The sequence below is a fragment of the Phaenicophaeus curvirostris genome, chromosome 4 (genome assembly GCF_032191515.1).
Source record: "Phaenicophaeus curvirostris isolate KB17595 chromosome 4, BPBGC_Pcur_1.0, whole genome shotgun sequence".
Classification (NCBI taxonomy): Eukaryota; Metazoa; Chordata; class Aves; order Cuculiformes; family Cuculidae; genus Phaenicophaeus; species Phaenicophaeus curvirostris.
This window is the reverse complement of record NC_091395.1, coordinates 18,280,220-18,303,945: the sequence shown is the minus strand read 5'-3', so window position 1 is coordinate 18,303,945 and position 23,726 is coordinate 18,280,220. Positions and strand designations below refer to the sequence as shown.

At 41.5% G+C, this 23,726-nt stretch overlaps 1 protein-coding gene across 3 annotated transcripts in view; it reads right to left on the bottom strand.

Annotated features, from left to right (window-relative positions):
• AFF1 (ALF transcription elongation factor 1) overlaps positions 1-23,726 on the bottom strand; it is a 106,625-nt gene that overhangs the window by 44,763 nt on the left and 38,136 nt on the right. For all 3 annotated transcript variants that reach the window (XM_069855359.1, XM_069855360.1, XM_069855361.1), the window contains exons 2-3: positions 16,716-16,836; positions 15,252-16,163 (exon numbers count right to left, since the gene is read on the bottom strand). In XM_069855359.1, the coding sequence (XP_069711460.1) occupies positions 15,252-16,163; positions 16,716-16,836 (1,033 nt within the window). The remainder of the gene's footprint in view (positions 1-15,251; positions 16,164-16,715; positions 16,837-23,726) is intronic.

Below are 23,726 nucleotides of genomic sequence, written 5' to 3'. Positions count from 1 at the left end.
TGGTTGAAAAAAATAATGATTTTAGCATTTTTCATGTCATGAAATAATGCATTAAGCTGCATTAATGTTATGTACAAAATTTAATACAGAATCGCTAGTAGGAATGTTGTATCAAGGCTATTACATATATATGCGTGAGTAACATATCAACTACAGCACAGCTATTTGAAAACCACAAAGAGCCATAATTAAATAAATATGCAACACAAGTTCGGAAATTCAAATGACGGGGTATATACTTCAAAGACTCCAAGTTTCTCAAAATCTAGTTTTACTTCCTAAACTGATTTAACCATTTAAATGTCCATGTTTTGCTAGAGGTCAGCGGGAATTAGGCTCTTAGAAGCAAAGAGCACTTTGCAGATAAATTCTATTCACTTCGGCCTCAGCTGAGCATAGCTACTTTTTAGCTCTTCTTTAAAAAAAAACAAACAAAAAAAAACACAAACAAAAAACCAAACCAAACAAACCCCAAACCCTCCAAAGCTGTGCATTAAGATACTTGTTAACAATATGAGTGAACACCAGGATGCACTTAAGTTCTCAAATCAACTGCTTTAACCAAATAAAATCTAGCAACACTTGAAAACCTACACATGCTTCCCAAACTTCCATTCTTTCCCATTCCATTCTTGATCACTATTATCTATCTAATGGATGCTCAGTGCCAATATCACCAGTCCCTGGGTATTTATACTGGAAGTAACTTCAAATCACAGAAGAACTACAGTCTTCAAGCAGGCTGACTTCTGATATCAACTATAACTTTGGCACTACTAGGGTTTCCCTTCCGTAGAAACAGCAATGTAGTAGGCATTGTTTTATTACAGCTAGTACAATTTCATTTCCTAATCTCCAAAGGTGAGTTTGAGAAATTATCTGATGGTAAATCCTGACCTTAATTTGAGTTAAACGAAAACATAAGAAAACAGTAATTGTATTTGTTAAGACCATCAAAGAAATTGTGGAGTTTAGTGGTGAGGTGTCCTGTGGCTCTAAGGATCACCTCAGATAATTAACTGCTGCTGTCTCTCAGAAGTTTTTGCCCTTTTCAAACCCCACTTTCTCTTTGGAAAACAAACAGAATTAGATTTATGGTGGCAGTGGTGACACTCAGTGCACTTCCCCTTAATGACTCAGTAAACAAGACCTGGAGATGCAGGCTCTCGCACTGTTTTTATAGTTAGCAGCAGGTCTGCTTTTCTGAACCAAAAACTTATATTTGTCCACATGTCTTGGAGAATAGCACCTCATGACACCTCTCTGCATTGCCACCACTGCAAATAAAAACTCAGAAAACAAAGGCAAGCTGGAGCCTGCAGCAGCATTCTGAGTCCCAGGTCCACACCCAGCACAGCTCTGTACTGCTGGGACAGACCACACAACTTGGAGGGGAGCAGGAAGGCATCAGTCACCAGCACCTGTGCATCAACAGAGAAGGCAAGCAGGAGAGAAGTGAATAAAGGGATACTTGTTAGTGAATCCAAGGATAGTTCCCAAAGGAAAAAAAAAAAAAAAAAAAGAAGAAAACAGGAGAGGACAGAAGTTTTATCTCTCTCCTTAAGAATGCAAAGCTCTTAACTAAGAAAGAGCCCGTGTGCTATTTTTAAACCTTAACAGAAATTCAATAAATACAATTAAATGCTTCCAAAACAAGGAACTTAAATCTGTGGGATAAAAATAGCAGGATATCCTTTTGCTGGTAAAGGCAACTTTCACCATTGTTTTACAACTGACCTAAATGCAAACAGAGTATTTCTAGATTTGATGTTTTGGGATTGGGATAGCAAAGTGCCTTATTGTTATTAAGTCATGAATACACAGATGAAAGCCATCCTCTCTGAGATAAGTGTCGGACAAGTCTCTCAGAAAGTTCCCCTATCATGCTAAAAGACTTGGAAGCCACAGGAGGTCCCATCCACCAGGTACCATGTCACCACCTCTAGTACACAAAACTATCCACTGAAGTAGCTTAACCTATACTTTCAGCTGTAAAAGCAGTGTCCAAGCCTGACAAGGGCTTCTCCTAGATGATTATTATTACTCGACTAAATATGCACATAGACACTTCCATCCTGTCCTGAAACAGCTCTGCCCACTCAGTGTAAAGCCTGCCATGTATTTAGCTTTTTTGCCAGGTGGTTACAGAGTTTAGGGCTGGACACAGGCTTCTGGGACCTGCTTTGCTCATGCTGTGCCTAGAACAACTGGTCTACAATTAATATTTAAAAACTCTGTGTAGAAGATACTTGTCTCTGTTATGATTCAAAACATAAGCTTCCTTAAAAGATTTTTATTATCCCCTAATCTCTGCATTAAGGACAGCAGGCAGTGTTTCCCAAGACCCAGAAATTCTTTATGGCCAGGCTTATGCACTGCAGAGCTGTCATATGCAATTTTTATCCACAGCTAAGTGAAACGGAAGGTGCTGAGCCTCCGTACCTGGCTGGCATTTAAGAAGTGATCCCTCTAAGTCAGATGTATTAGGAAGGCTATGGGTCATCAGCCTCCCAAGGCTCACACAGCTGGCGGAAAACAAAGTGGTGCTGCGAGGACAGGAGAGGTTCAGTTCCCTGTTTCTTTCTGTGTCTGTCTAATCGGGATGGAAGAAGTAGCTTTTTGACTTATTTAACATACTATCTGAATGGCTTATCATTAAAATCCACCCAAAGGGGGATGGTTACAAGAATTACCAAGACAACAGCTAGCCTCTGCCTAAGGGAAAGTTTTCTGCATCTTCAGGACACTAGAGATCATAGAATCATAGAATAACCAGGTTGGAAGAGACCCACGGGATCATCGAGTCCAACCATTCCTATCAAACACTAAACCATGACCCCTATATGTCTTAACTACTTGTGGCTCCCATCCACTATGCTCATTTCCAGGCTTTCTGTATTATTCTTTCAATGCCTATACTTTCCTTTATACATAATTGCTCTTAAAATGGCAACGTGTGGGGGGAAAAGTTCCCACGAACCAGTGGCAAAATAGTCAAGTCACGTGAAATACTTCAGGAATGTGAGCAGGTAGGTTAATAGTTCATAGTCATACAACAGATCAGGCTCAACACCTTTGTGTACCACAACGTGTTCTTTATATCCTCCCAGAGTATCTACATGGGGATAGCTTCACATGGAATCTACAACCACTACCAGCAAGGTGAACAACAAGCATTTCCCTACATGCGCACTACAGAAGGCTGAGGGCTCTAGGACTCTGAGGAAATGTCTAAGGAAAGGGTAGGACATACCCAAGGGGTTACTGCTACCATAGCAAACAGAATAATAAATACCACTTCTCTTCTTGTTTTCATTATGGAAACATGCATAATATTACTGTGGCAACATGAATGCTGTATTAGCAGAGAGGGAAAGGAATGGTGCCAACCCTGCTTTGCAGAACAGTAAACCAAGGAGGCAAGGGAAGTCAGCCTGTACTCTGCATCAGTAAAGTGCAGATGGTATTCAGCCAAGGATTAACAAAGTAAAACTGCAAATAGACAAGCAACATGACAGCCAAGAGCACTGTTAGTAAAAAGTTTGCTTCAAGGAAAAACACACAGGCTGAAAATACTGCACCCTCCACCTTCAGCAAACACATGGCATCCAACCAAGTCTGAATTACAGCTTAGTCCAAACAGCAATGAGCTGACAGACCAATGAAAGAAACCAAAATATTCCTGGTATAAGGAGGAATAGGTTGGTAGAGTCCAAACCTGACATGACTCCTTATCCTGTTACATGAGTTTACTCTCCATCTTCCAAAACCTATAGCATTCTTCAAAAACCAGTGCTATTCAAAATGCAATGCTCATAAGCCATATTTACAAAAAACTAGTGTTCTTATGCCATGTTAAAAAAAAAAGTCACCATGAGGCTTAGAAGAAACATACGTCACAGCATTAACAAGGAAACATTCCAGGCACTGTTTATTTTACAACAGACTCTTAAAACATGCAGTCACCCTGCCAGTGTATTCATTCTAGAGACATAGTAAAATACCTGTAAATACACACACCAGTTAGCCTTAAAAATTGTGGGGAAGTGCTCACTCTTAATCTGCTGCATTGGTGTCATCTCCAAGCTTTAGGCATTTTCCCCTTCAGGATAGCTTTGTTTATTGAATTCAATAGTGCATTAAAACAAACATTAGAATTTAGGCTCTGGTTCAAGAGGAATGTCAACTCAAAATTCTGCTAATACAGAAGCTTAATTTTCTCAAGATCTCTCAAGAAAAGGAAAAAGTAAGCATTGCCTATGTTGCCACTATTCTTTATAAATTCAAGCTGTGGAAAGATCTGAAAACTTTAAGGTGTTTTTTTTTTAAATGGATACATTTTTCTCTCAACTTAATGAAGCTTAATAAACCAGCCAAGATAATGGTTCTGACTGTGGCATAATCTAAGCTATACAGCAATGTACTGAATAGCAATAGTTACTATTTATCTTGAAAGGAAAGTCACCCAAACTGGAGTTTCTCTAAGGAATGGGAGTTTAGGTGAAGTTTCATTTTTTTAAATAATATTGAAGGTGATAAACTGGTTAAAAATTAGTCCACGAGTACTATTAAGCTCTAGTTCCTTAGCAGCAAAGGCAAATATCACACTTGTTTGTTCCTCCTTCAATTCAAGAAAAGTTCCATCTTAAGAACAGGCAGAAAGGCCAAAGTGATTGAATTCAGTATCCTGGAGAAGCAGGACTCACAAAGCAGTAATGCCTTTTATTAGGTGAAGGTAGCTGCAGAGAAAAGAGAGGACAGAGGACACTTTCTAGCATCAAGTCCTTGCCGCATCTGAAACAAATGCTGTCATGTCTATGGGCAGCTGCAGTTTATTTTCCATGTGGCTGGGTATATGCAAAGGCAGCTGGGCTGATGGCACAGCCTCTTTGGGAAATGCATGCAGACCTTTTGCTTGGAGCAGGATGGACTGCCAAGATCATGTCTCACACTATTTGCTACACCTGACTGCATGTAAAAAGAGCACCTCAATATCTAACGACATTTATGAACCATTTGACCAACTGAACAATTTGGCCGGAAAATGTAACACTGCTAACACAGTTTACAAAGATAAATTAGTGTGTTGAAAAGCAGAATATCAGAAAGGTAGGAGCATCATCTTTTCCAACTGGGAATTAAAATATTCTTCTGCTTAAAACTACTAAGCACTAATTTATTGTCTAAGTAATACATGTTCGTCATTATGATGAGGAAAAGTGGCAGCTAAAGCTTGGGAGGACAGGGGATATCAAAGATAACTGACAGGGACATTGTTAGACATCAGTGAAAATGAGAAATGAAACCCCAAACTTCAAAGCACAGAATTAGCACACAAGGAAACAAGTAAGAGGCATAACTGAGAGAAAACAGGCCATGCCGAGTGTGTGCCATGGCAAGAATAACACTAGTTTTTGAATGTCATTTCAAAAATGAATATATTAGTACAGTAAGGGTTTGGAAACCATACAGCACATCAGCCAGTGATCTTAAAATTCAGGATCAGTATATCACTGGTTTAGCACTTCAGAGGCAGCCAGTGCTGGAGACTGCAGAGGTCAAGTCCCCGCACACAGGGCTGCACTCCGGGAGCCGGACCCCGACTCTGAGCCCAGCCCCGCCAAGGGTATTACAGAGCTGTGCTCTAGCCAGTATCAGTGCCTTCTTTTATGAGCTCTGGCCATCTCATGACCTACCAGGTAACATCAAGAATAATTGCTGTGATACAGAACTATACAAGCTGCCTTCTCAAGTTACTCACTAATCACAAAAGAGCTCAAGAAGCAACAGCAGTATCACCAGACTCGTCATAACACACATCACTGTGCTGATGCAGACAATGTCTATGCAGCATCCTTAAGATGCAAAATACAACTTCCACTGTGGTCCACTGGTAACCCAGTAAAAACCCCACGAAATAAGAAATAAAACACAAAGCATGTGCTAACCATTTCCCTTCACACAAGCAATGCAAAAAAATAGATCAAAGACCAGAAAGGTGCTCAAAATAGTATTAGGAGAATATTACAGTGATGCCCAATGTAGTAAGACCAATCTGTGCTTTATTCCTGGAAATACATCTCTTGAAAAAGACACCAGAGGTGTCAAAATAATTCAGGCAAATTCACCTTCTGAGGTAACATCTCCAGGGGCATTCAGGATGAACAGAAAAATGACCCCCAGGCCTGGAACTTAGCTATGAATTGCTGCTTGGTTAGGAAAAAGCACAAATATACACAAGCGTTTTAAGACTTGCCTTATTTATAAGCTCTATCATACTTTAATAACTAGAGAAGTTAACGCAATTCACACAAGGCAGTCTGCAACTACATCCCTGAAAACAGCCCTCTTTGCCCATCAGCCCATCCTTCAGCTACTGCTCCCACCCAGATGGAAAAGCCAGACCCAGGTAAGGCCACCCCCAGGCTTCACAGGGCGCGGGTGCCTGCCCGGGTTTCACCTCCTCCCACTGAAGTAAACGCCCAATGTCACCCTGGCAGAGGCAGCTTAGTGCCGAGCCACATCTGAGTGATGCACTTACCTCTGTGAACATGTCTTACTGCCTTCCTACATGGCAGGGGAGGTTTCCTGTTTTCATTCATTCCCTTGTCAGATCTAATCAGTGTCAACAGGTTATGGTGCCTTTTGTGCTGGCGGCACCAGCCCTGACAGGCAAGAACTTTTAATCTTTTCCCTCACACCAAGCCATGAGAAGCAGCGAGTGCTCCCAGGCATAACTCCCTTGGCTCCTCTCCTAAAAACACCCTCTCAAGCACACAGTTGCTTAGCAATATTTGCCTTCCCCCTGTTTGGTTCAAATTGGCAACATCTGTCCTTTTGGCACTTTCCACTTGCGCAAGAACTGGTGCGAAGCGTTTGAAAAAAAGAAAATCTACTAACAGGTTGGTGGATGAGATTTTGCGTGAGCTATTAGAGCTGCTTTGAGGTTTTATTACTGATTTATTTCCAGCCTGGATAAAATGTGTGGCTTCTTCCAAGGAGGTGGTACACAAGGGAAAAAAAAGTCTTTTGCATCCAGTGGGACTCACTTATTAATACAAATACAACAAGTAGTTTTTTCTGTTTACACAATTACACCTGTATGCTATAGCTTGGTTTGGGGGGGGGAGGAGGACCACACCAAATCAAAACACAGCACTGCCATATAATTCTCCCCTGTTGATTTCTCCTAAGATACTGCATGCACATCAACTTAGAGAAAACAAGAGAAACCAAAACCTGTTTATGTATTTAAAAATGCAAAAGCTGTATGCAATCCTGACCTCCTAGTCAGTAGTGCTCTGTCAAACCCTGAAAACATCTATGAAACCACCCCAAGGAGCAGTGACTGGAGTCGGTGCCTCTGGATGTACCTGCAATACAGCTGCTACAGCAAATAAGGGGAAAAAGAAATTAAATTAATGTAAAAGTATAGAAGGTACCAACTGCTTTCACTCCTGAGAGCCAAAAAGGGCACAGAAAACACTGAAGTAAAAGGACACATCTTTAGGCATTTGGTATTACAACAAGCAGCAAAGAATCCTGTAGTTAACCTTTTTTTGGCTGCAATTCATTTCAGGTCACACTTACCACAATGCCTATGGGTTATGAGAAAGGCCTGGAACCACAGCTTTGGATATTTAAAAGCAAGTTATTAGGGATGTTTACCATGAGTGACATAGCTCAGTTTCAGCCCTTAAAGCAAAGCTGAGGTTTTTGGTTTTGTTTTTTTGGGGTTTTGGGTTTAGGGTTTTTTTTTAAATCTTATACAGAAGAGTCAGAAAAGTAAAATGGAGTGAATCAGACTAAGTGCTATTACAAGGCTGAGTATTAAAATATCATTATATACATATGTGAAGAAACTATAAAAATACATGGTTTTGTCAAGTCATTTTTAACATGTCATTAAAATTTGCAGTCCTCCCAGAAACACATAAATTCACCCTCTTAGAAAGAGGTGGATGAACACCCCTAATGTCTTCCAAGGTGCCAACCACTATCCCCAGTAAGAGGACAGTGGTGGAATCTAAGTTTAGTTTCTTCTAAGCAAATGACTCATGTCATGTTTAGCAGTGAGTGCGCCATCCTAGATTTAGGCATTTTATGCCACAATATAAACCTCAGAGACAAACTCCATTCTAGTTGTTAAGGGATGCTGATAATGGCAAGGCTGAATGACTAGCTAACTGTATATTATGAAAAGATGATGTATACTTGAATCTATGGAAAAACACCTTCAGGAGCTGCCTCTACAGTTAAAGCCCCCTGATCTTGGACACTGCACTCTTCCCGCTGCTCCTTGGCTTGGTACAGCAGGAAAGGGGGTACAGGAGAAAACACTGGGAAAATCCAATGCAACAAATGCAGAAGGAAAGGAGGAAAAAATAAGTGAAAGAATTGAGATTTGCAGTTTCCAACAAGCTGTTGATCCTTTTTTTGACTCTTTCATTTTACTTTTACTGAGGATACCACAGCTTCGAGGCTACATAAAAACGTAGTTTTCCACAGAGGTTTCCAAAATACCAACCAATGCAGTCTGGGTTGCAGAGGACTGATGGATTGAGCAAGCTGTGCCCAGGACAGAAAAAAATTCTACTTCGAACACCAAAGGAATTCTTAAATAAATCATAAATGATTTTTTTTAAAAAATCTTAGACATAGCTCACATTTAAGCAGATATCAGGTCAGAAATAAAGCTGCTGCTCAGCTTTGCATTTTAACAAGCTTACTGCCTCCAGCTAGAAAGAAAATAGTCCGTTGATGCTGTCGCATATCAGATGCAACATGAATGGTGGGTTTGTGGTTTTGGTTTGTTGTTTTTTTGCTTTTTTCCCTAGAATTATATCTAAAATTAAATGAAAAAAAAAAGTTTTATACCTCTTACAAAGACCTTCCAACTGCAGGATAATGGAGTTTGGAGACCAGGCAGAACAGCTCAGACTACCACAGTCACCTCCTCCTCCCAGATAAATGTCTGGCTTTACTTTTGAAAGTGGCAGTGATAAGCTGTCAGTAGCTGTGTTTTGTTTTGAGCTCATTAACATGCATGTCCCCTGCCACTTCTCCTTGCCTTCAGTACTTGCTTTGAAGTTGTTTTGTTGGAAGGTTTGGCTGTCATCTGCTTTTAGCCTTCTCCTCAGGCTTTCCAGATCCCTTTCCTTGTTTATCAATCATAACATTGGGCAGTACTAGTCATTGTATTAGAAATATTAAATGCCTCTTGTAATGTTTGTGCTGCTAATCACAACCTCCTTGAATTTTTTTTATGATGTGCACCCAACAAGCAAGGAACTCAATTCTATTTTCACTTGCTGTTTCTTCCCACAATTCCCTCTGGGATGCCTCTACGTGAGCACATGTTAGTCCGTTCAGACAAGTTTTGCAATCCAGCAGTCACCACTGGAGACCCACATAAACAATAACCAAAGACAAGGCTGACAAATTTTTCCACACTGATTTTTAGCAGGAGCATCAGGCAACTACTACAAGGTGTTACTAACCACACAGGGTTAGAAAACAAACAATTTAACTTAATAAAACAGTTAAAACCAACCAACAAATCTGCCCCTCCCAACTTGTCATAGCCAACAGCCAGTAGTTCCTTTCCTCCCTTGAAAGTTTACTATCCTAAATGAGCTGCTTTACAAAATGGTTAACGCTGAAGCAACTGCAGTGCCCACCTGACAGCTGGAGGATGATTTTTCCATTCCCAAATTACCTTTTTTTTAAAAAAATAAGTATCATTCTACAGTCTGCTCCCTTCATTGAATTTTGCTTTACTTAAATTACTATCAAAGCTTTGTTTGCATGGGCACAGGCTGCCTCTACATTTAAAAGATTTTTAAAAGTTTTATTTCAGGGTTTCCTGGGCTTTTTTTTGAGTTTGGGCTTTTTTAGGGGGGAGGGTAGGGTGGCAGTGGTGTTAGTTTTTTTGTTTGCTTTGCTTTTTTTTTCCTCTACCTTTTTAAAACACAGCACTTTTTTCTGTTGCCAGTGACAAAAGCAACGGTCTAAAATCTCTCTGGAATTATAACTGATTCCTGTAAGGATGGCTGATCACAAGCCAGCCCTTTAGAGGAAGAACAACCTAAATAACCTCAACCAAAAAACTTCCCAGTGATTAATATGCTATGGCACATCGTTTAAGCCTGGGTTTCTCACAGCAGTCTGAATGAGACACTGACTTCTGAGTCATGTGGAAAGGTGCAATGCAGTTTATGGAAATTCCTACCTGACCTTATCTATACCGCTCTTGCTTTCTGCAGGATTTGCTAATACCCATCTAATTATTCTTTGTCAGTCTCCCATCGCTTTGCAAAGTGATAGATTTAGCAACCAAATTTGGACAAATGTTCTGCCATCGTTCCCAGAGACATGCTATGGAAAGAAGTCAGGTTTGGTGTAAGCAAAAGAGCTAAGTCCATCCACACCTGATGGGAGAAGCTGGAAAGGACTCAACTGCCAACTCAGAAACACTGTTTCTTGGTATTCCTCCCCTTCTCCTCCTCACTATATGCTCCAAGCACGTCAGATTCCTCTCTTCACACTGATACTCCCTAGCTGGGCTTCCAAGCAGCAAGAACGAACACTACCTGTTTATGGTGGCCTAATGGCAACACTGTTTTTTGTTTGGGTTGTTGTTTTTTTTTAAACAATTACCTTATTATTTAGTATTTTGCATAAAAGCCAAGTGAACAAGCAAGGATCTCAAACTTGAAAAGCTGTGCAGCCGAGAGTTGGTAGTTGAACACCGAGTGTCCTTCTCCAAGCATTAAATAGGAAGATGAACTACTTGTAATTTGTGTCTTCTGCACTCTGATGCATGAACTTTGAACACCAGAGTCTGGTTAAACTGAAGTAAAAACACAAGATGTCTTTTTGGCTTTTGAATAAGCCACTAGCCCCATGCCCTACATGCCCTCACCCTCTATCCCTTCCAGGGCAATCTTAGTTCCAGAGACCATAAGCAAACATTAACAACTAGTAGTAATAATTGTTATTTGCATTTGATCTGCTGCTTTAGCAGTCACATACCAACAAAAGGACAAATTTCTACACTGCTTGTGGTGAAGCAAGGAAACTCTTCTCCAACCACATAAGGCACTTATGACTATAAAAAGGGCAGCAAAGGAGACATAGAAGTAACACCTCATTACCTCTCTTGGTACAAAGCAGAGGAAAAAAAACAGAAAAAAGGAATAAAAAAAAGAATACAAAGGTAAGAAGAGAATAAAAGTTTAATCTCCCTTCTACTCAGTAAGGGATAAATAAATATAAAGTTGGCAGAAAGATAACAAAAGTAGCTTAATGCTAAATACTCTGTATTCACTAGGTAAAACCAAATGCCAGTGCTATATATATTTTTAAAAGATTCTCTTAAAAAAAGTATGCAGCATTAGAGCAATATATCTATTTCTAATTTACAGGGTTCACCTATCTGACCACTCCTGCCAGTACAAAAGCTCAGTTGCCATGGAGAGAAATCAGTGAAAATTTATCTAGAACGGATTCTTCTGTCATCAAAGCTTCTTTCTAGCTATTTAGTCATTACTATATACTATGCTACAACCATGCTTTAACTGGTGACCATTCATAAATATTTACTGAGGTGAACAGAGCTTGATGACAACTATCACACTTTGAACTTGAAGTGCATACCCTGTGCTCCAAGGATGATACAGTATTACCAAAAAGACTGAAAATGTCTGGGCTTCTTCACTGGTTGTTGTTCTTGTTTTGGTTTGGGTTTTTTTGGTTTTTTTTTTTTAATTGCTTGCTTCCTTATTGTCTTCGGAGTTCATAGGTGAAAGAGGAGAGTTGTGAGGTCTCACTGCATGAGATAAAAGGAGTTTCTCCCTAACATTTCTGAAAATGCCAAAACAAAGCCAAATCTTCAGTGAGCATCAAGTGCTATACATTCATTCAGACACTGTGCCCTTAGTAATGTTTGAGGATTTACAAACACACTCCCAAGCCAGCGACACTGCTTCTTGGTCCTGTCCTCCAGCCAATTCTCCCTTTAAGACATCCATCTTTGTCAATGGAGGTGAAAAAAAGGCCTCTGTTGGTGATGCAGCTCTCCCGAAGACATGAAAAGAGAGAATGGCTTTAGAAGCATCTTTGTTTAGGTGCTGGGGCAAGAGGTAAAATCTTGCACATAAAATGTATCTAAGCTTCACTTCGTGAAGTCTTCTCACAACAAATTTGGAAAGATGCGTTAAGAGAAGGGGATTATATTTGAAAATGAAGCTTTTTATTTGGGAAAGAGGGAAAAGAGCTGTTCAGTTTCTTTATGTGAATGCAAAGTGAGTCACTGCACAGCTATCCACAGTGGATTAATTCGCTCTACAGTGAATCTGCATGTCTATTCAGACTGGAAAGCCTGTCAGTGTTGCCATGAACAGAAGCTGTCAATAATGAATTCACAGCTGCAGGTGACACGCCTTAGAAATTCAACTAGTCAAAAAACATGTGGTAGAAGAAACGTCTTTCCTAAATGATGTCAAGGAAGATCATGGGAAAAACTGTATTTGGCATGTGGCTGTTCAGCATAACCAGAGCTGAACAGCTTAAACAAAAATTGTAAAACTACACTCCCAGTGTTGGGAGGAAAATGGAATAACATCAGAGTTTCTGCTGCTCTAGATGTATTCATTATCAGGGTCACGGGAAGGCAGGAGCTTCCCCACAGCTTTTGTTTCACCAAAAACAAAAGGGTGGACCAGCTTCTCAGCCAAAGGACCCCTTAGTTAGCCTTCCCAAGAACTTACTGTGGCTGAATCTTTCACCTGCACGCAACATACCTCACTGGAGGTTTCCTAAAAGCGTACCAGCCCAGCCCTGCTCCCCCATCACCTCTTTCATACTGTACATCCAGCACACAGGGAATGCATCCAGGTGTACAAGTACATTGTTTCTTCCTTGTCACTCTACCCAGGCTTTAGCACTGAAAGATTGTATCATCAAATGTATGTTAATCATTCAAATAAAACTGAAATAAACACAATAATGACAAGCCTGAAACAAGTAGAAAACAAAGTAATGGATTTTTCACTAGAGCTGACAGCGCCATTATCCACAATGCCCACACACAGAAAATAGTCAGAGGCCACTGCTTAAAGATACCTAACTCAAATGAGGATTATAAATGAGGATCATTTGGCATATTCATAAAAGGTTTCATCTATCAGCTTTAAAATAACTAAGCATATAATTAAAACCAGGAGTTAGTTTGTGCAAAACCATTTAATTCATTATCTTCATTTCCCTTTTCATTATGTTCTTACTCTGCTGCACATCTACTAGCACTCCTGCACCAGCATGGGTAACGCTAGTTGTGCTCTGGCAGCTGTAGGATTTTTATGGGCAATTGGATTCAGAGCCATGTGTGCAACAGAAAGTGAGAAAGTTTCACTCAGCATACAGCATCACGCTGCCCTATCTAAAATCATATTAAATCAGAGATAAATGAGATGACATAAAAAGCATGGGGATGGAAAGAGAGAAAATGAAAATGGGACCAGGTGAGTTGGGAGAGAACAAGAAAGTCTCACTTTAGGAAAAAAAAAAGCATGCCTCCAAAAAAAAACCAACAACCCAGAAACATCCTTTATCTTGGCAATGGATAATGAAGAATGGCTAATACAGAAGTCAAGGCCCTGCACTGCTTTACTTCTCCCCCAGGAGTGAAATATCCGGTCAGCAAATAATGAAACGCAGACCAACAATGCACTTCCTATTTTGAGGTATGATGTGCATGTTGAGCAATGCCAAACCTACTTTGAAGTAAATAAATGCTCTTAGCATGAAAGTACTTTCACAACTGCTCAGCAATGTCATTTTGCCAGTTTCCCCTCATTTTTCACAAGAAGTTGTCTACAGCCATTTGCAGCTGATCAACAACCTTTTCCTTGGAAAAGAGACTGCACCCACACACTCCCTTTTATATTACAAAGGCAAAATACTGTTTGAAAACTCTCTGTAGCTCTCTTCACTCAGCTGCCTTAGGTCATCACTGTGGAATCCTACATCCCAGAGGGCACAGAAATATTCTCAGTGCCGAAGAATGGTGAAACTGTCAAACGTACCTGGGAATCAAGCGCCTCCGAGCTCGCAGGAGGCTGAGCCAAGGCAAGCAGAAGCAGCATGCTGGTCCCTTAGCAAAGCTGAAACAATGGGCTTTGAGGAGCACAATGAAACAGAGTGCATTTGCTGAACAACACATAAAACACTGCGCCTCCTCTCCCACTGCTTCACCACTGTGAGCTTCAAGCTGCTTCAACCTACAGCACATGACAGAAATCCAAGGCTTCTGCCTCCATTACACATGACAAATCTGATAAGTGGTATTGGGGTTAGCAAAAACAGATGGAGTGCAACAAGGAATCTTCCCATATCAAAATAATTATAAAGGAAAGAACCATTTCTTGATAACTACCTCTTTGAGAAGCAGTTATAATCTCAGTCACTTCCTTCCCCTAAAGTTTCCTAATAGTCTCCTACACACATTTGCTCCTTGTGAAACCACTGGACTTCACAGCAGGCACCAAATGTAGGTGAGAGACACTTTCCGAAATCTTTGGAAAAGCCTTCCCAACCAGTCTGACCACTGTCCTTCCCGTTTTTTCTCAGGTGAAAACTAATCTAGCCCAGACCAATTGCATCAGCCTCTATCACACACTGCCTAGGATCTCTAACCAATTCATAATGCAGGAAGAATGATTAATAAAACCCCAAAACATACTCTCAGAAGTTTTCTTCCCTCTGTCAAGCAGGCCACTTAAGCAGCAAGAGCAATAACATTATGTTCTGAACTGCCCCTGTTAATCTGCTATACCCTGCACTCAACCTCACTGCAACCAACTGAAATGTCCCAAACTGGAAAAAACAATCCATGAAAATGACAAAAAGAGGAAAACAAAAGACAAAGAAGGACCTGAAGACAGAAATTTAACTGCAGATTCTAAGTGAAGATAGAAATCTAAGCCCTAAAACATAATTCATATTTTAAATCGTGGGCAAATGAAGAAGGTAGCGTTTTGCTCTCAAGAAAACAACACAAATAAGGAAGAAGCTGTTTTCAGATTAGCAGGAATAACCAAAGGCTTACACACAACACAGTTTGGTCTTTGGCCAAACTGCCACCTCTTCAACTTCAACAGCTACAGTTTCCCATCCCATTTCTTTTGCAACACCCCACTCAGTCCTTGGCAGAGAAAGGACAACAATACTGACAAGAATGAAGCACTCACCTCTACGGGCTCAGAGGGGATTTCCAATTTGGATAGTCTGGTTTTCGCATTCGTCTTCAAATCTGAAATCTTTTCATAGAGTTCTCCGTGGTATTCCTCCAGAAGAGGTTTGAGCTCTGGTGATTCAACTGGTGCCTGATCTTGCCCATCCATTGGTCTGACATAGGCAGTTGGTTTCTGCTGCATTGCACTGGCTTTTGATGGCATAGGTGGGGGAAAAGTCTGAGAGGAAGGCTGAGTGGTGCTGGTCAAGTTAACAGCTGAGCTGTCCCGACTTTCCTTCTCCTGTGATCCTGTCACTAGGTCCTGAGGTGACTTTGTTTGACTATAGGTCGGCCCATTACTTCTTCTGCTGTTCTGTGACCTGGAATTGATATGCTGGCTGGAATGTAGAGGTGACAGGGGTGCCACGGGAGAAGACAAAGATGGAAGCAACGGAGAAAGCACCAAAAGGGAGGGCTGCAGTTCATTAGCATGACCTTCACCAACCTCATGCCTGTCATTTCTCTTGTGGCGAAAACCTGCATGACTTTCCTGGCCACTGCAACTGTGTTCTTGACCTTGGCTCCGACCATTGGATAAGCTGTGACTCTTGGCATGCAGACCTGAAGCTGGTTCTAGTTTTGATTGTGTCTTTTGGTAGTGAAAGGAGTGGCTTGGAGGAGGAGGAGCTACAACCATAGGTCCCATGGGAGGATGGCGAGTTGTGCGATGGAATGAAGATGGTAATGTATGGCTGGTCTTTTCAGGGAAGTATGGGCGATCAGACTTTCCTTGTGGGATCAGAGGAGTGACACATTTTGGAACCCCTATGAGATTCTGATGGGATTTGTTGCTGATGAGCTCCTTGACCTCCTCATAATTGCCCAGCATGTTCTGAATTCGGCTTGACAGCTCATCTTCTTTATTAGTCTGCAATAGAAGAACAGGGAGGGAGAAATTTAAAAGCACAGACCTCCATTGCAAGAGATCCAGCTCAAGAAAAGACATTCTTCAGAATCTTATTTTAATCACCAGGCATCACCACACAAGCTCATCTCAATCCTGCACGTAGTCTCTCCAAAGCAAGTGGTCCTGCTCTAGTCGGTATTAGTTCTTCAGAGCCAAGATCAGACGTGTGCCAGCGCTCTTCAGGAACGTTAACACCAGATCAGTTTGTTTCAACCTTAGATGCAGAACAGCCAAGCAGCCAAGCTGCTCTTGAGCCCTCTCCCTCCAACTCCCAGACAAATGGAGCCCCCCAAATGAATCTGCTCAACCCAAAGTCTGTACTGTGCTTGCACCAGGTAGGTACACAGCTTTAAGCACATACACTGACGTATTAAAGTTAAGTAGATGGGAAGATGCTGTGCTTATATGTATCACACTCAAGTCTACTATACCATATGCAGAGGCCACAGCTCTCCTCTTCCACCTCAGCCCTCTTTCCTCCTCTCCTTCCACCACATGCACACTGACCATTACCTTATAGGGTTCTGCAAAGAGGGGAGTCTTGTTGGGGACCTTGTCTTTGTCCTGCAGAGCCTCTTGATTCCGCCTCTCTCTCTCTCGAATACGCAGCAAGTTTCTGTCCTCATTATACAAGCTTTAGGAAAGACAGAAAGAAAGGAAGGTTAACATTTCACACCAGTGTCATTAACATGCACCTACTTTGCGCAGAAACTGTGGTTTTCAGGAAAGAGTATACATCCAGTAAGAAAGTAATTTTTAAATCCACAGGGTGGTTATAGCTGACAAATCAGTTCTGTCAAGTCTTTGCCGTACCACACGGTAATGTAACATGCAAGGTACAGCACCTTCTCAGTGATTTCTACTCCTGATATCACATAAAGTAGTGTGTGGGAAGGGAAAATTTAATTGTGAAACACAAAATGAAAAGCCATCAACATGACTGACAAGTGCACGAGTTGGCAAATCCAGCTGCAACGATCAATATGAAAACTACTGGTTTTGCCTCCTCCAGACTTCTGCCTCAACTCTTCACCCAAGAGTAAAAAAGTATCAACTTATTTTGAAGGTGTTGCCACTTCAGATATTGAACTTTGCCTACTTTATTAACAAGCTTCAGAGCTTACACTCTACTTCAAATGAACATAAGGAAAGCTGCTTACATGGCAAAGCATGTTGTTGCATTTAAAGCAATAAGGTAAATGTATTTAGAATCATAGAATCACTAGGTTGGAAAGGACCCATCAGATCATCAAGTCCAACCATTCCCATCAGTCACTAAGCCATGCCCCTCAGTACCTCGTCCACCCGTGCCTTAAACACCTCCAGGGAAGGTGACTCAACCACCTCCCTGGGCAGCCTGTTCCAGTGCCCAATGACCCTTCCTGTGAAGAATTTTTTCCTAATGTCCAGCCTAAATATCCCCTGGTGGAGCTTGAGGCCATTCCCTCTTGTCCTGTCCCCTGTCGCTTGGGAGAAGAGGCCAGCACCCTCCTCTCTACAACCTCCTTTCAGGTAGTTGTAGAGAGCAATGAGGTCTCCCCTCAGCCTCCTCTTCTCCAGGCTAAACAACCCCAGCTCTCTCAGCCGCTCCACATAAGGCCTGTTCTCTAGACCCTTCACCAGCTTCATTGCTTTTCTCTGGCTACAGAGCCTCAACATCCTTTTTGGGGTGGGGGGCCCAGAAATGAACACGGTATTCAAGAAGCAGTCTCACCAGTGCCGAGTACAGAGGGAGAATAACCTCCCTGGACCTGCTGGTCATGCCGTTTCTGATACAAGCCAAGATGCCATTGGCCTTCTTGGCCACCTGGGCACACTGCTGGCTCGTGTTCAGTCGCTGTCAACCAACACACCCACGTCCCTCTCCTCCAGGCAGCTTTCTAGACAGACTTCTCCTAGTCTGTAGCACTGCACAGGGTTGTTGTGCCCCAAGTGCAGGACCCGGCATTTGGCCTTGTTAAACCTCATGCCATTGGTCTCAGCCCAGCGGTCCAGCCTGTTCAGATCCCTTTGCAGAGCCTCCCTACCCTCCAGCAGATCAACACTTCCACCCAGCTTAGTGTCATCCACAAACTTGCTAAGGGTGCACTCGATGCCTTCATCCAGGTCATTGATAAAGACATTGAACAGGGCTGGACCCAGCACTGAGCCCTGGGGAACCCCACTTGTCACTGGCCTCCAGCTGGATTTAACACCATTTCCCACCACTCTCTGGGCCCGGCCATCCAACCAGTTTTCCACCCAGGAGAGTGTGCGCCTGTCCAGGCCAGAGGCTGACAGTTTCCGAAGCAGAATGCTGTGAGAAACTGTGTCAAAGGCTTTACTGAAGTCCAAGAAGACCACATCCACAGCCTCTCCCTTGCGCAGTAGGTGAGTCACTTGGTCACAGAAGACAATCAGGTTTGTTTGGCAAGACCTGCCTTTTGTGAACCCATATTGACTGGGCCTGATCACCCGGTTCTCTTGCATGTGCTTCATCATAGCCCTCAAGATCACCTCTTCTGTGACTTTCCCCAGCACTGAGGTCAGACTGACAGGTCTGTAGTTCCCTGGATTCTCCCTGCGACCCTTCTTGTAGATGGGCACAACATCAGCCAGCCTCCAGTCCAGTGGAACTTCCCCAGTCTTCCAGGACTGCTGGAAGATGACTGAAAGGGGTTTGGCTAGCTCCTTTGGGTGGATCCCATACGGCCCCATAGACTTGTATGTGTCTCAAAAGATAAAGTCTCAAAAATTTGTAAAATACCAGGTCAAAAGCCACTGTTCCTCCGCAAACGTATACACATGCACTCAATTCCACCCTTCCCACATCAAAATGGCAATAAATCTGCATCACATGCACAGTAGCATGACTTCATGGAAAACCAGATCCTTTAAACCGTATCTCCTCTATGAAATACTACTGCAAAAATAAGGGAATCTATTGCTCTAATATTTATGGATATTTGGAAAGAAAAAGCATGCAGGATGTGGATGTATTTCTCTCCTATCTCTACTCTACTGCACAGGCATAATATGTAGATGCAGGTTTTTCTCTCTTCTCCTGTTTCTACTGCACTGTACAGTCTACTGCACATATGCAATTCCCATGTTCTTCTCAGTACATTCAACTTCAAGGGTCCCAGTTTGGAAGGGAAGAGCCTTGTCTTGCCCATCAGTGATACTTCATCAAATACCACATCAATAACTATCTACTGTAAGTTTAATCATCCCTAAAGGTGAGGTAGAGGACTGGTTTTGCTGTAACAGTTAATCAAGAGGCCTGAATGCTGCAGAGGCAGTTTCCTGACTCAATGTGAGCTCTGGAAAACGATGCTGTCTGATGACAGATTTCCATATAAAGAACTGAAAGAAGGATGTACTCGTGCCACTAAGAAGAATGTACGTAAGGGTTAGACTGTGCACATTTAAAATAAAATTCCAACTTTGTTAGTGCTGAACTGTTTCCAGACATAGGAAAACATAAGTTTGCAGTAAGCTCCATGAACAGTTATGCAAACAATGCAGACAATTTAAAAAATTTTTTTTAAAAAGGAATCACAGATCACTGATTCAGTAAATATACACAATCCCTCTGTTACAGATAATATATTAATAGAAGCATTTCCACTGTGCATCTGACATCATTTTACATGTGAGCAATTTTGCATCTATAATCAGTTAGTTGGTCAGTTGGCCTGTGTATGCCAGCCAGATTTAAGAGATACCAACTGCAGAAGAAAAAACCAGGAGGAATTACAAGTCAAACTAGAAGCAATCTTGCCCACATCTACTACTTGAAATTGTATGCATGTGAATGATTTTTAAAGTGAATACCTTTGAAGTTAACAGCAGTTTTGAAATGTATCTGGAAAAGTTTTACTGAATGAAACAATTTTCCAAACGTTGTGGCAAGTAAAAAATTATTTTGTAAGTATCCTGTATATAAACTTTTTTTAAAAGTCTCCTAACAGCAAGCATGAAAAAAGCCATAAAAGATGGTTTTAACAGCTAAGACGCTGGCTTTTAGTATGAAGGAGACCTCTGAAAATTCCTCTTCATCAGTCTGTGACACCATGGCCCACTGTCAGGAGCACCAACATCAATTGTAGAACAAACTTTTTTGGTGAGCATGATTCAACCTAGATTAAACAGCTCCTCTTCCCACAACAGTCCCCAGTCCATTTTCCCCCATGGCTGCACAAGTACTCAAGCCAACACAGTGGGGTGGGCAAAGGAACAAAACCACAGGCTTTATGGCATTCCTTCTTGCTCTTTGCCAGCTTCTTTGCCCTGCATTCAATATCTTACCTTAACAATTTACACAACTGTCTTCCAAGGAGCCGTTCTGATGTATTTGGACTAATCAAGACTCTTATTGCAACCAGGTACCCAGCTTTGGCTCTTCCCCACCCACCTAGAATTTTCCCTTTTGAAGCCACCACCAGGTATGTTTTTGAGCCCAACGATAGTACTCAGTGCAATGCTGAAGACACAGAAGGACAATTTTAAGTTAGTTTTAATTCCTCTTCCTTGAGCATCATCTGTTTTCCCAGTCACATTTTCCCCTGTCAGTTCTTCAGCCATAATTTTCACCATACAACAGACATAGGGACATACAGGAAATTCAAAGACACAAACGCAATGTGCTTTTTATAAGTTAAAGAGAGAAAAGCTCCTTCTGCTTCACGTCTTTTGATACACATATACATTTCAGTCTGCACAACACTCCTAATATCTCAGCCTGCCCTGTTAATATTTCTGTCTTGATCCACACCATGAATGCCAAGCACTCAGACCTACAGAGTACTTTTTAATATAACTGCAACATTAAATATACATACTTGGTTTTGTTTGTTTTCTCCCTAGTACTTATTAAATGGTTGGTTGGAGTACACAGCACACATAGACACTGTGCTACTGCAGTTTGCAGATTGTTGCAGCACACTTCAGATCCAGGCCTCCCAAAGACAAGCTGTTGAGCTGGCACAGCTCTCTGCTGAAGCCCAAGATGACAAGAACTGAAAGCAGTTTAAAATGCTCATCTAAACAACCCTTAAGGACAAAAAGCCACAGCTAATCCACCTCTTCTTAAAACAGATTGTTTTAAAAACTTGAACACAAGTCTCTTGGGGGACACTGTCAAGACTAAAAGACTAACTTCTCTTCCAACCTTCCCAACATCATTAGTAGAACATACCACATGACTTAATAATCTGCATTGTTATTTAGTAAGACACATACAAGAGCATTTGAATACTTGAGACCTTGAAAGATACACCACTGTAGTAGATGCCATTCTAATAAAGCACTAAGGACTGAGTAATAGCCTCTGGATGCTACTAGTCAAGCATCCTAGCTTGTAATGACTTTACTGCCCCCTGCTTGCCCAGTTTCCAACAGTAATTTAAAGTTTGGTCTCCCCTAATTATTTTCTTCACATAAGTATTATTAGCAAGGAGATAATAAAGTTCAATTTCCTTAAACAAAAAATACACGCAACACTTCAGATGAATCCAGTTGACAAGCTGGGTATCATTTCTACACACCAGATGGCTGATGTGGAGAGTCAGCGCAGATCTACATGTTCACCCATGTTCTCCCTTTGTATGATAAATCTATATAGAAAAAGAGTTGGCATTAACATTATTTTTCTATGATTGTTAGGTAAAAAGGGCAGGAGCCGTAAACTATTCAAATTACTACTCTTGCAGTAAAATACAAAATGGCCTGCCACTATCAACAGCAAACCAAGGTTGGAAAGCATTAGGGATGATCCACAAGTATCGGTACAACCACATGTGTATGTCCCTAGCTGCAAGGGCACTGAGAGGCTGAGTCACTCCACAGTAAGACTCTGCTATGAGACAAACAAGTGGAAATTCTGACCTAGAGGTTTTGTGTTATGTTCAGTTGTTTCAACTTGCAGAGCAGGAGGGTGAGCCAAAGCCCACTGAAACAGGCAAAAAAATTCTTATTGGTTTCAACAGGCTTTGTGTTGGGCAACGAGAGCACATTTCTTCAGCCATGCAAAACAGGGCTGACCTTGGACACACATGAGCAAACCTCTGGCAAAATGATGGGGAGTCATAATTTGGACACCACGCACACAAGGTTTAGCTTCTGCACCTTTCACAAAAACAAAAAAAACATAAAAACAACCCCCCAAAACCAAATAACCCTCAAATATTAAAAGATCGAGTTCGTAAATGTTATCTCCTGACTACTCATATATTTCATCCTCTTCACCACAAACTCTCTTAACAATAACATTAAGACTTAATAATTAAGACAAATAGAACATGTATGTGCGCATACACACAAGAGCAAAAATTTACTAGAAAGAAGATAAGCAGTCAGACATGCTGGAAGAACTGGAGAAAACCTCATGGGCTGCTTTTATTAGTTCCTTTGGGATAAAATCTGCTGTCAGTGCTGGCTGACCAGGGTTCTTGGTTTACAATGTCTTGCTGTAAACTTCTGACTAGATCTCCACTTAGAGCAAGAAAACCCTAACTTGCAAGTAGTTTAAAAACTATCAGCAGTGATAAAAAAAACCCAAACACAACAAACCAAACCAAAACAAAAACAACAACAACAAAAAAAACCCCAAAACCTAAGCCACATATTATCATCCTGCAAATTGTTTTCTACTGAAACACTGCTACGTCCACGTGGATTATGGATATACTTCTATTTCTAGGCTGGCGAGCATCCAAATTCAGAGCAATCAAGCTGTTTTGCTCTGAGGTTCTGATTACATTCAAACAAAAGGAAATTCCTAACCTTAAATTATGTCTGTTGCAACAATAATATTTACAATGAGAAGTCACTATCTTTCCTGTGTGGATACCAACACTGACCATAAAACATCTTACCTGCCACCTGCTGCAAAACCAGCAGCTGTAATACCTCTAAAGGCCTTTTCTTTCCCTGAACCTTCCTTGACCCCAAGCTTCAATAAATTCTTTTTCAAGAGTGCATGAAGAAAAAGAGAGGAGGCACAGAGGGGAGGGGAAGGGACACCACCTTTTTGCCATAATGCCAGTTCCTGTAGGTTTGAAAGAAGATGAATGTGCCTGCTCCCAGACAGCCCAGAGGACACATGTTCTCTCACACGCACAGCACCACCAGGCACTGCTCAGTGAGATTAACCATGTGTTGTTACTACTGCAAGCCTCTTCGGGCTGTCATAGTGACTAGTAGCCCAGGTTGCTGGCCATGCATAGCTGACTACCTGTTCAGCAAGCTCTGGGGTCACTCCCCTCTGTTTTGCTGTTCAGAATCATTATCCACCCTCTGCCTCTCTTTCTGAAACAGATTAAACCAATTTTTGTTCCCAGGTTTTGTGCAATTTCACTGATAAAGTGTTAAAAACAGGAGGATAAGAAAACAAACACAGAGTAGCTACTTATTCAGTCATACAATTGAAAGCACCGGCCCTTCCTTCTCTAACTTACATCAAGCCTTTAGACTATCTGAAGATAACAGATAAAACTCATTTTAATTTGTATATTTCATCATGTAGGGGTCAAGTTCCCATGC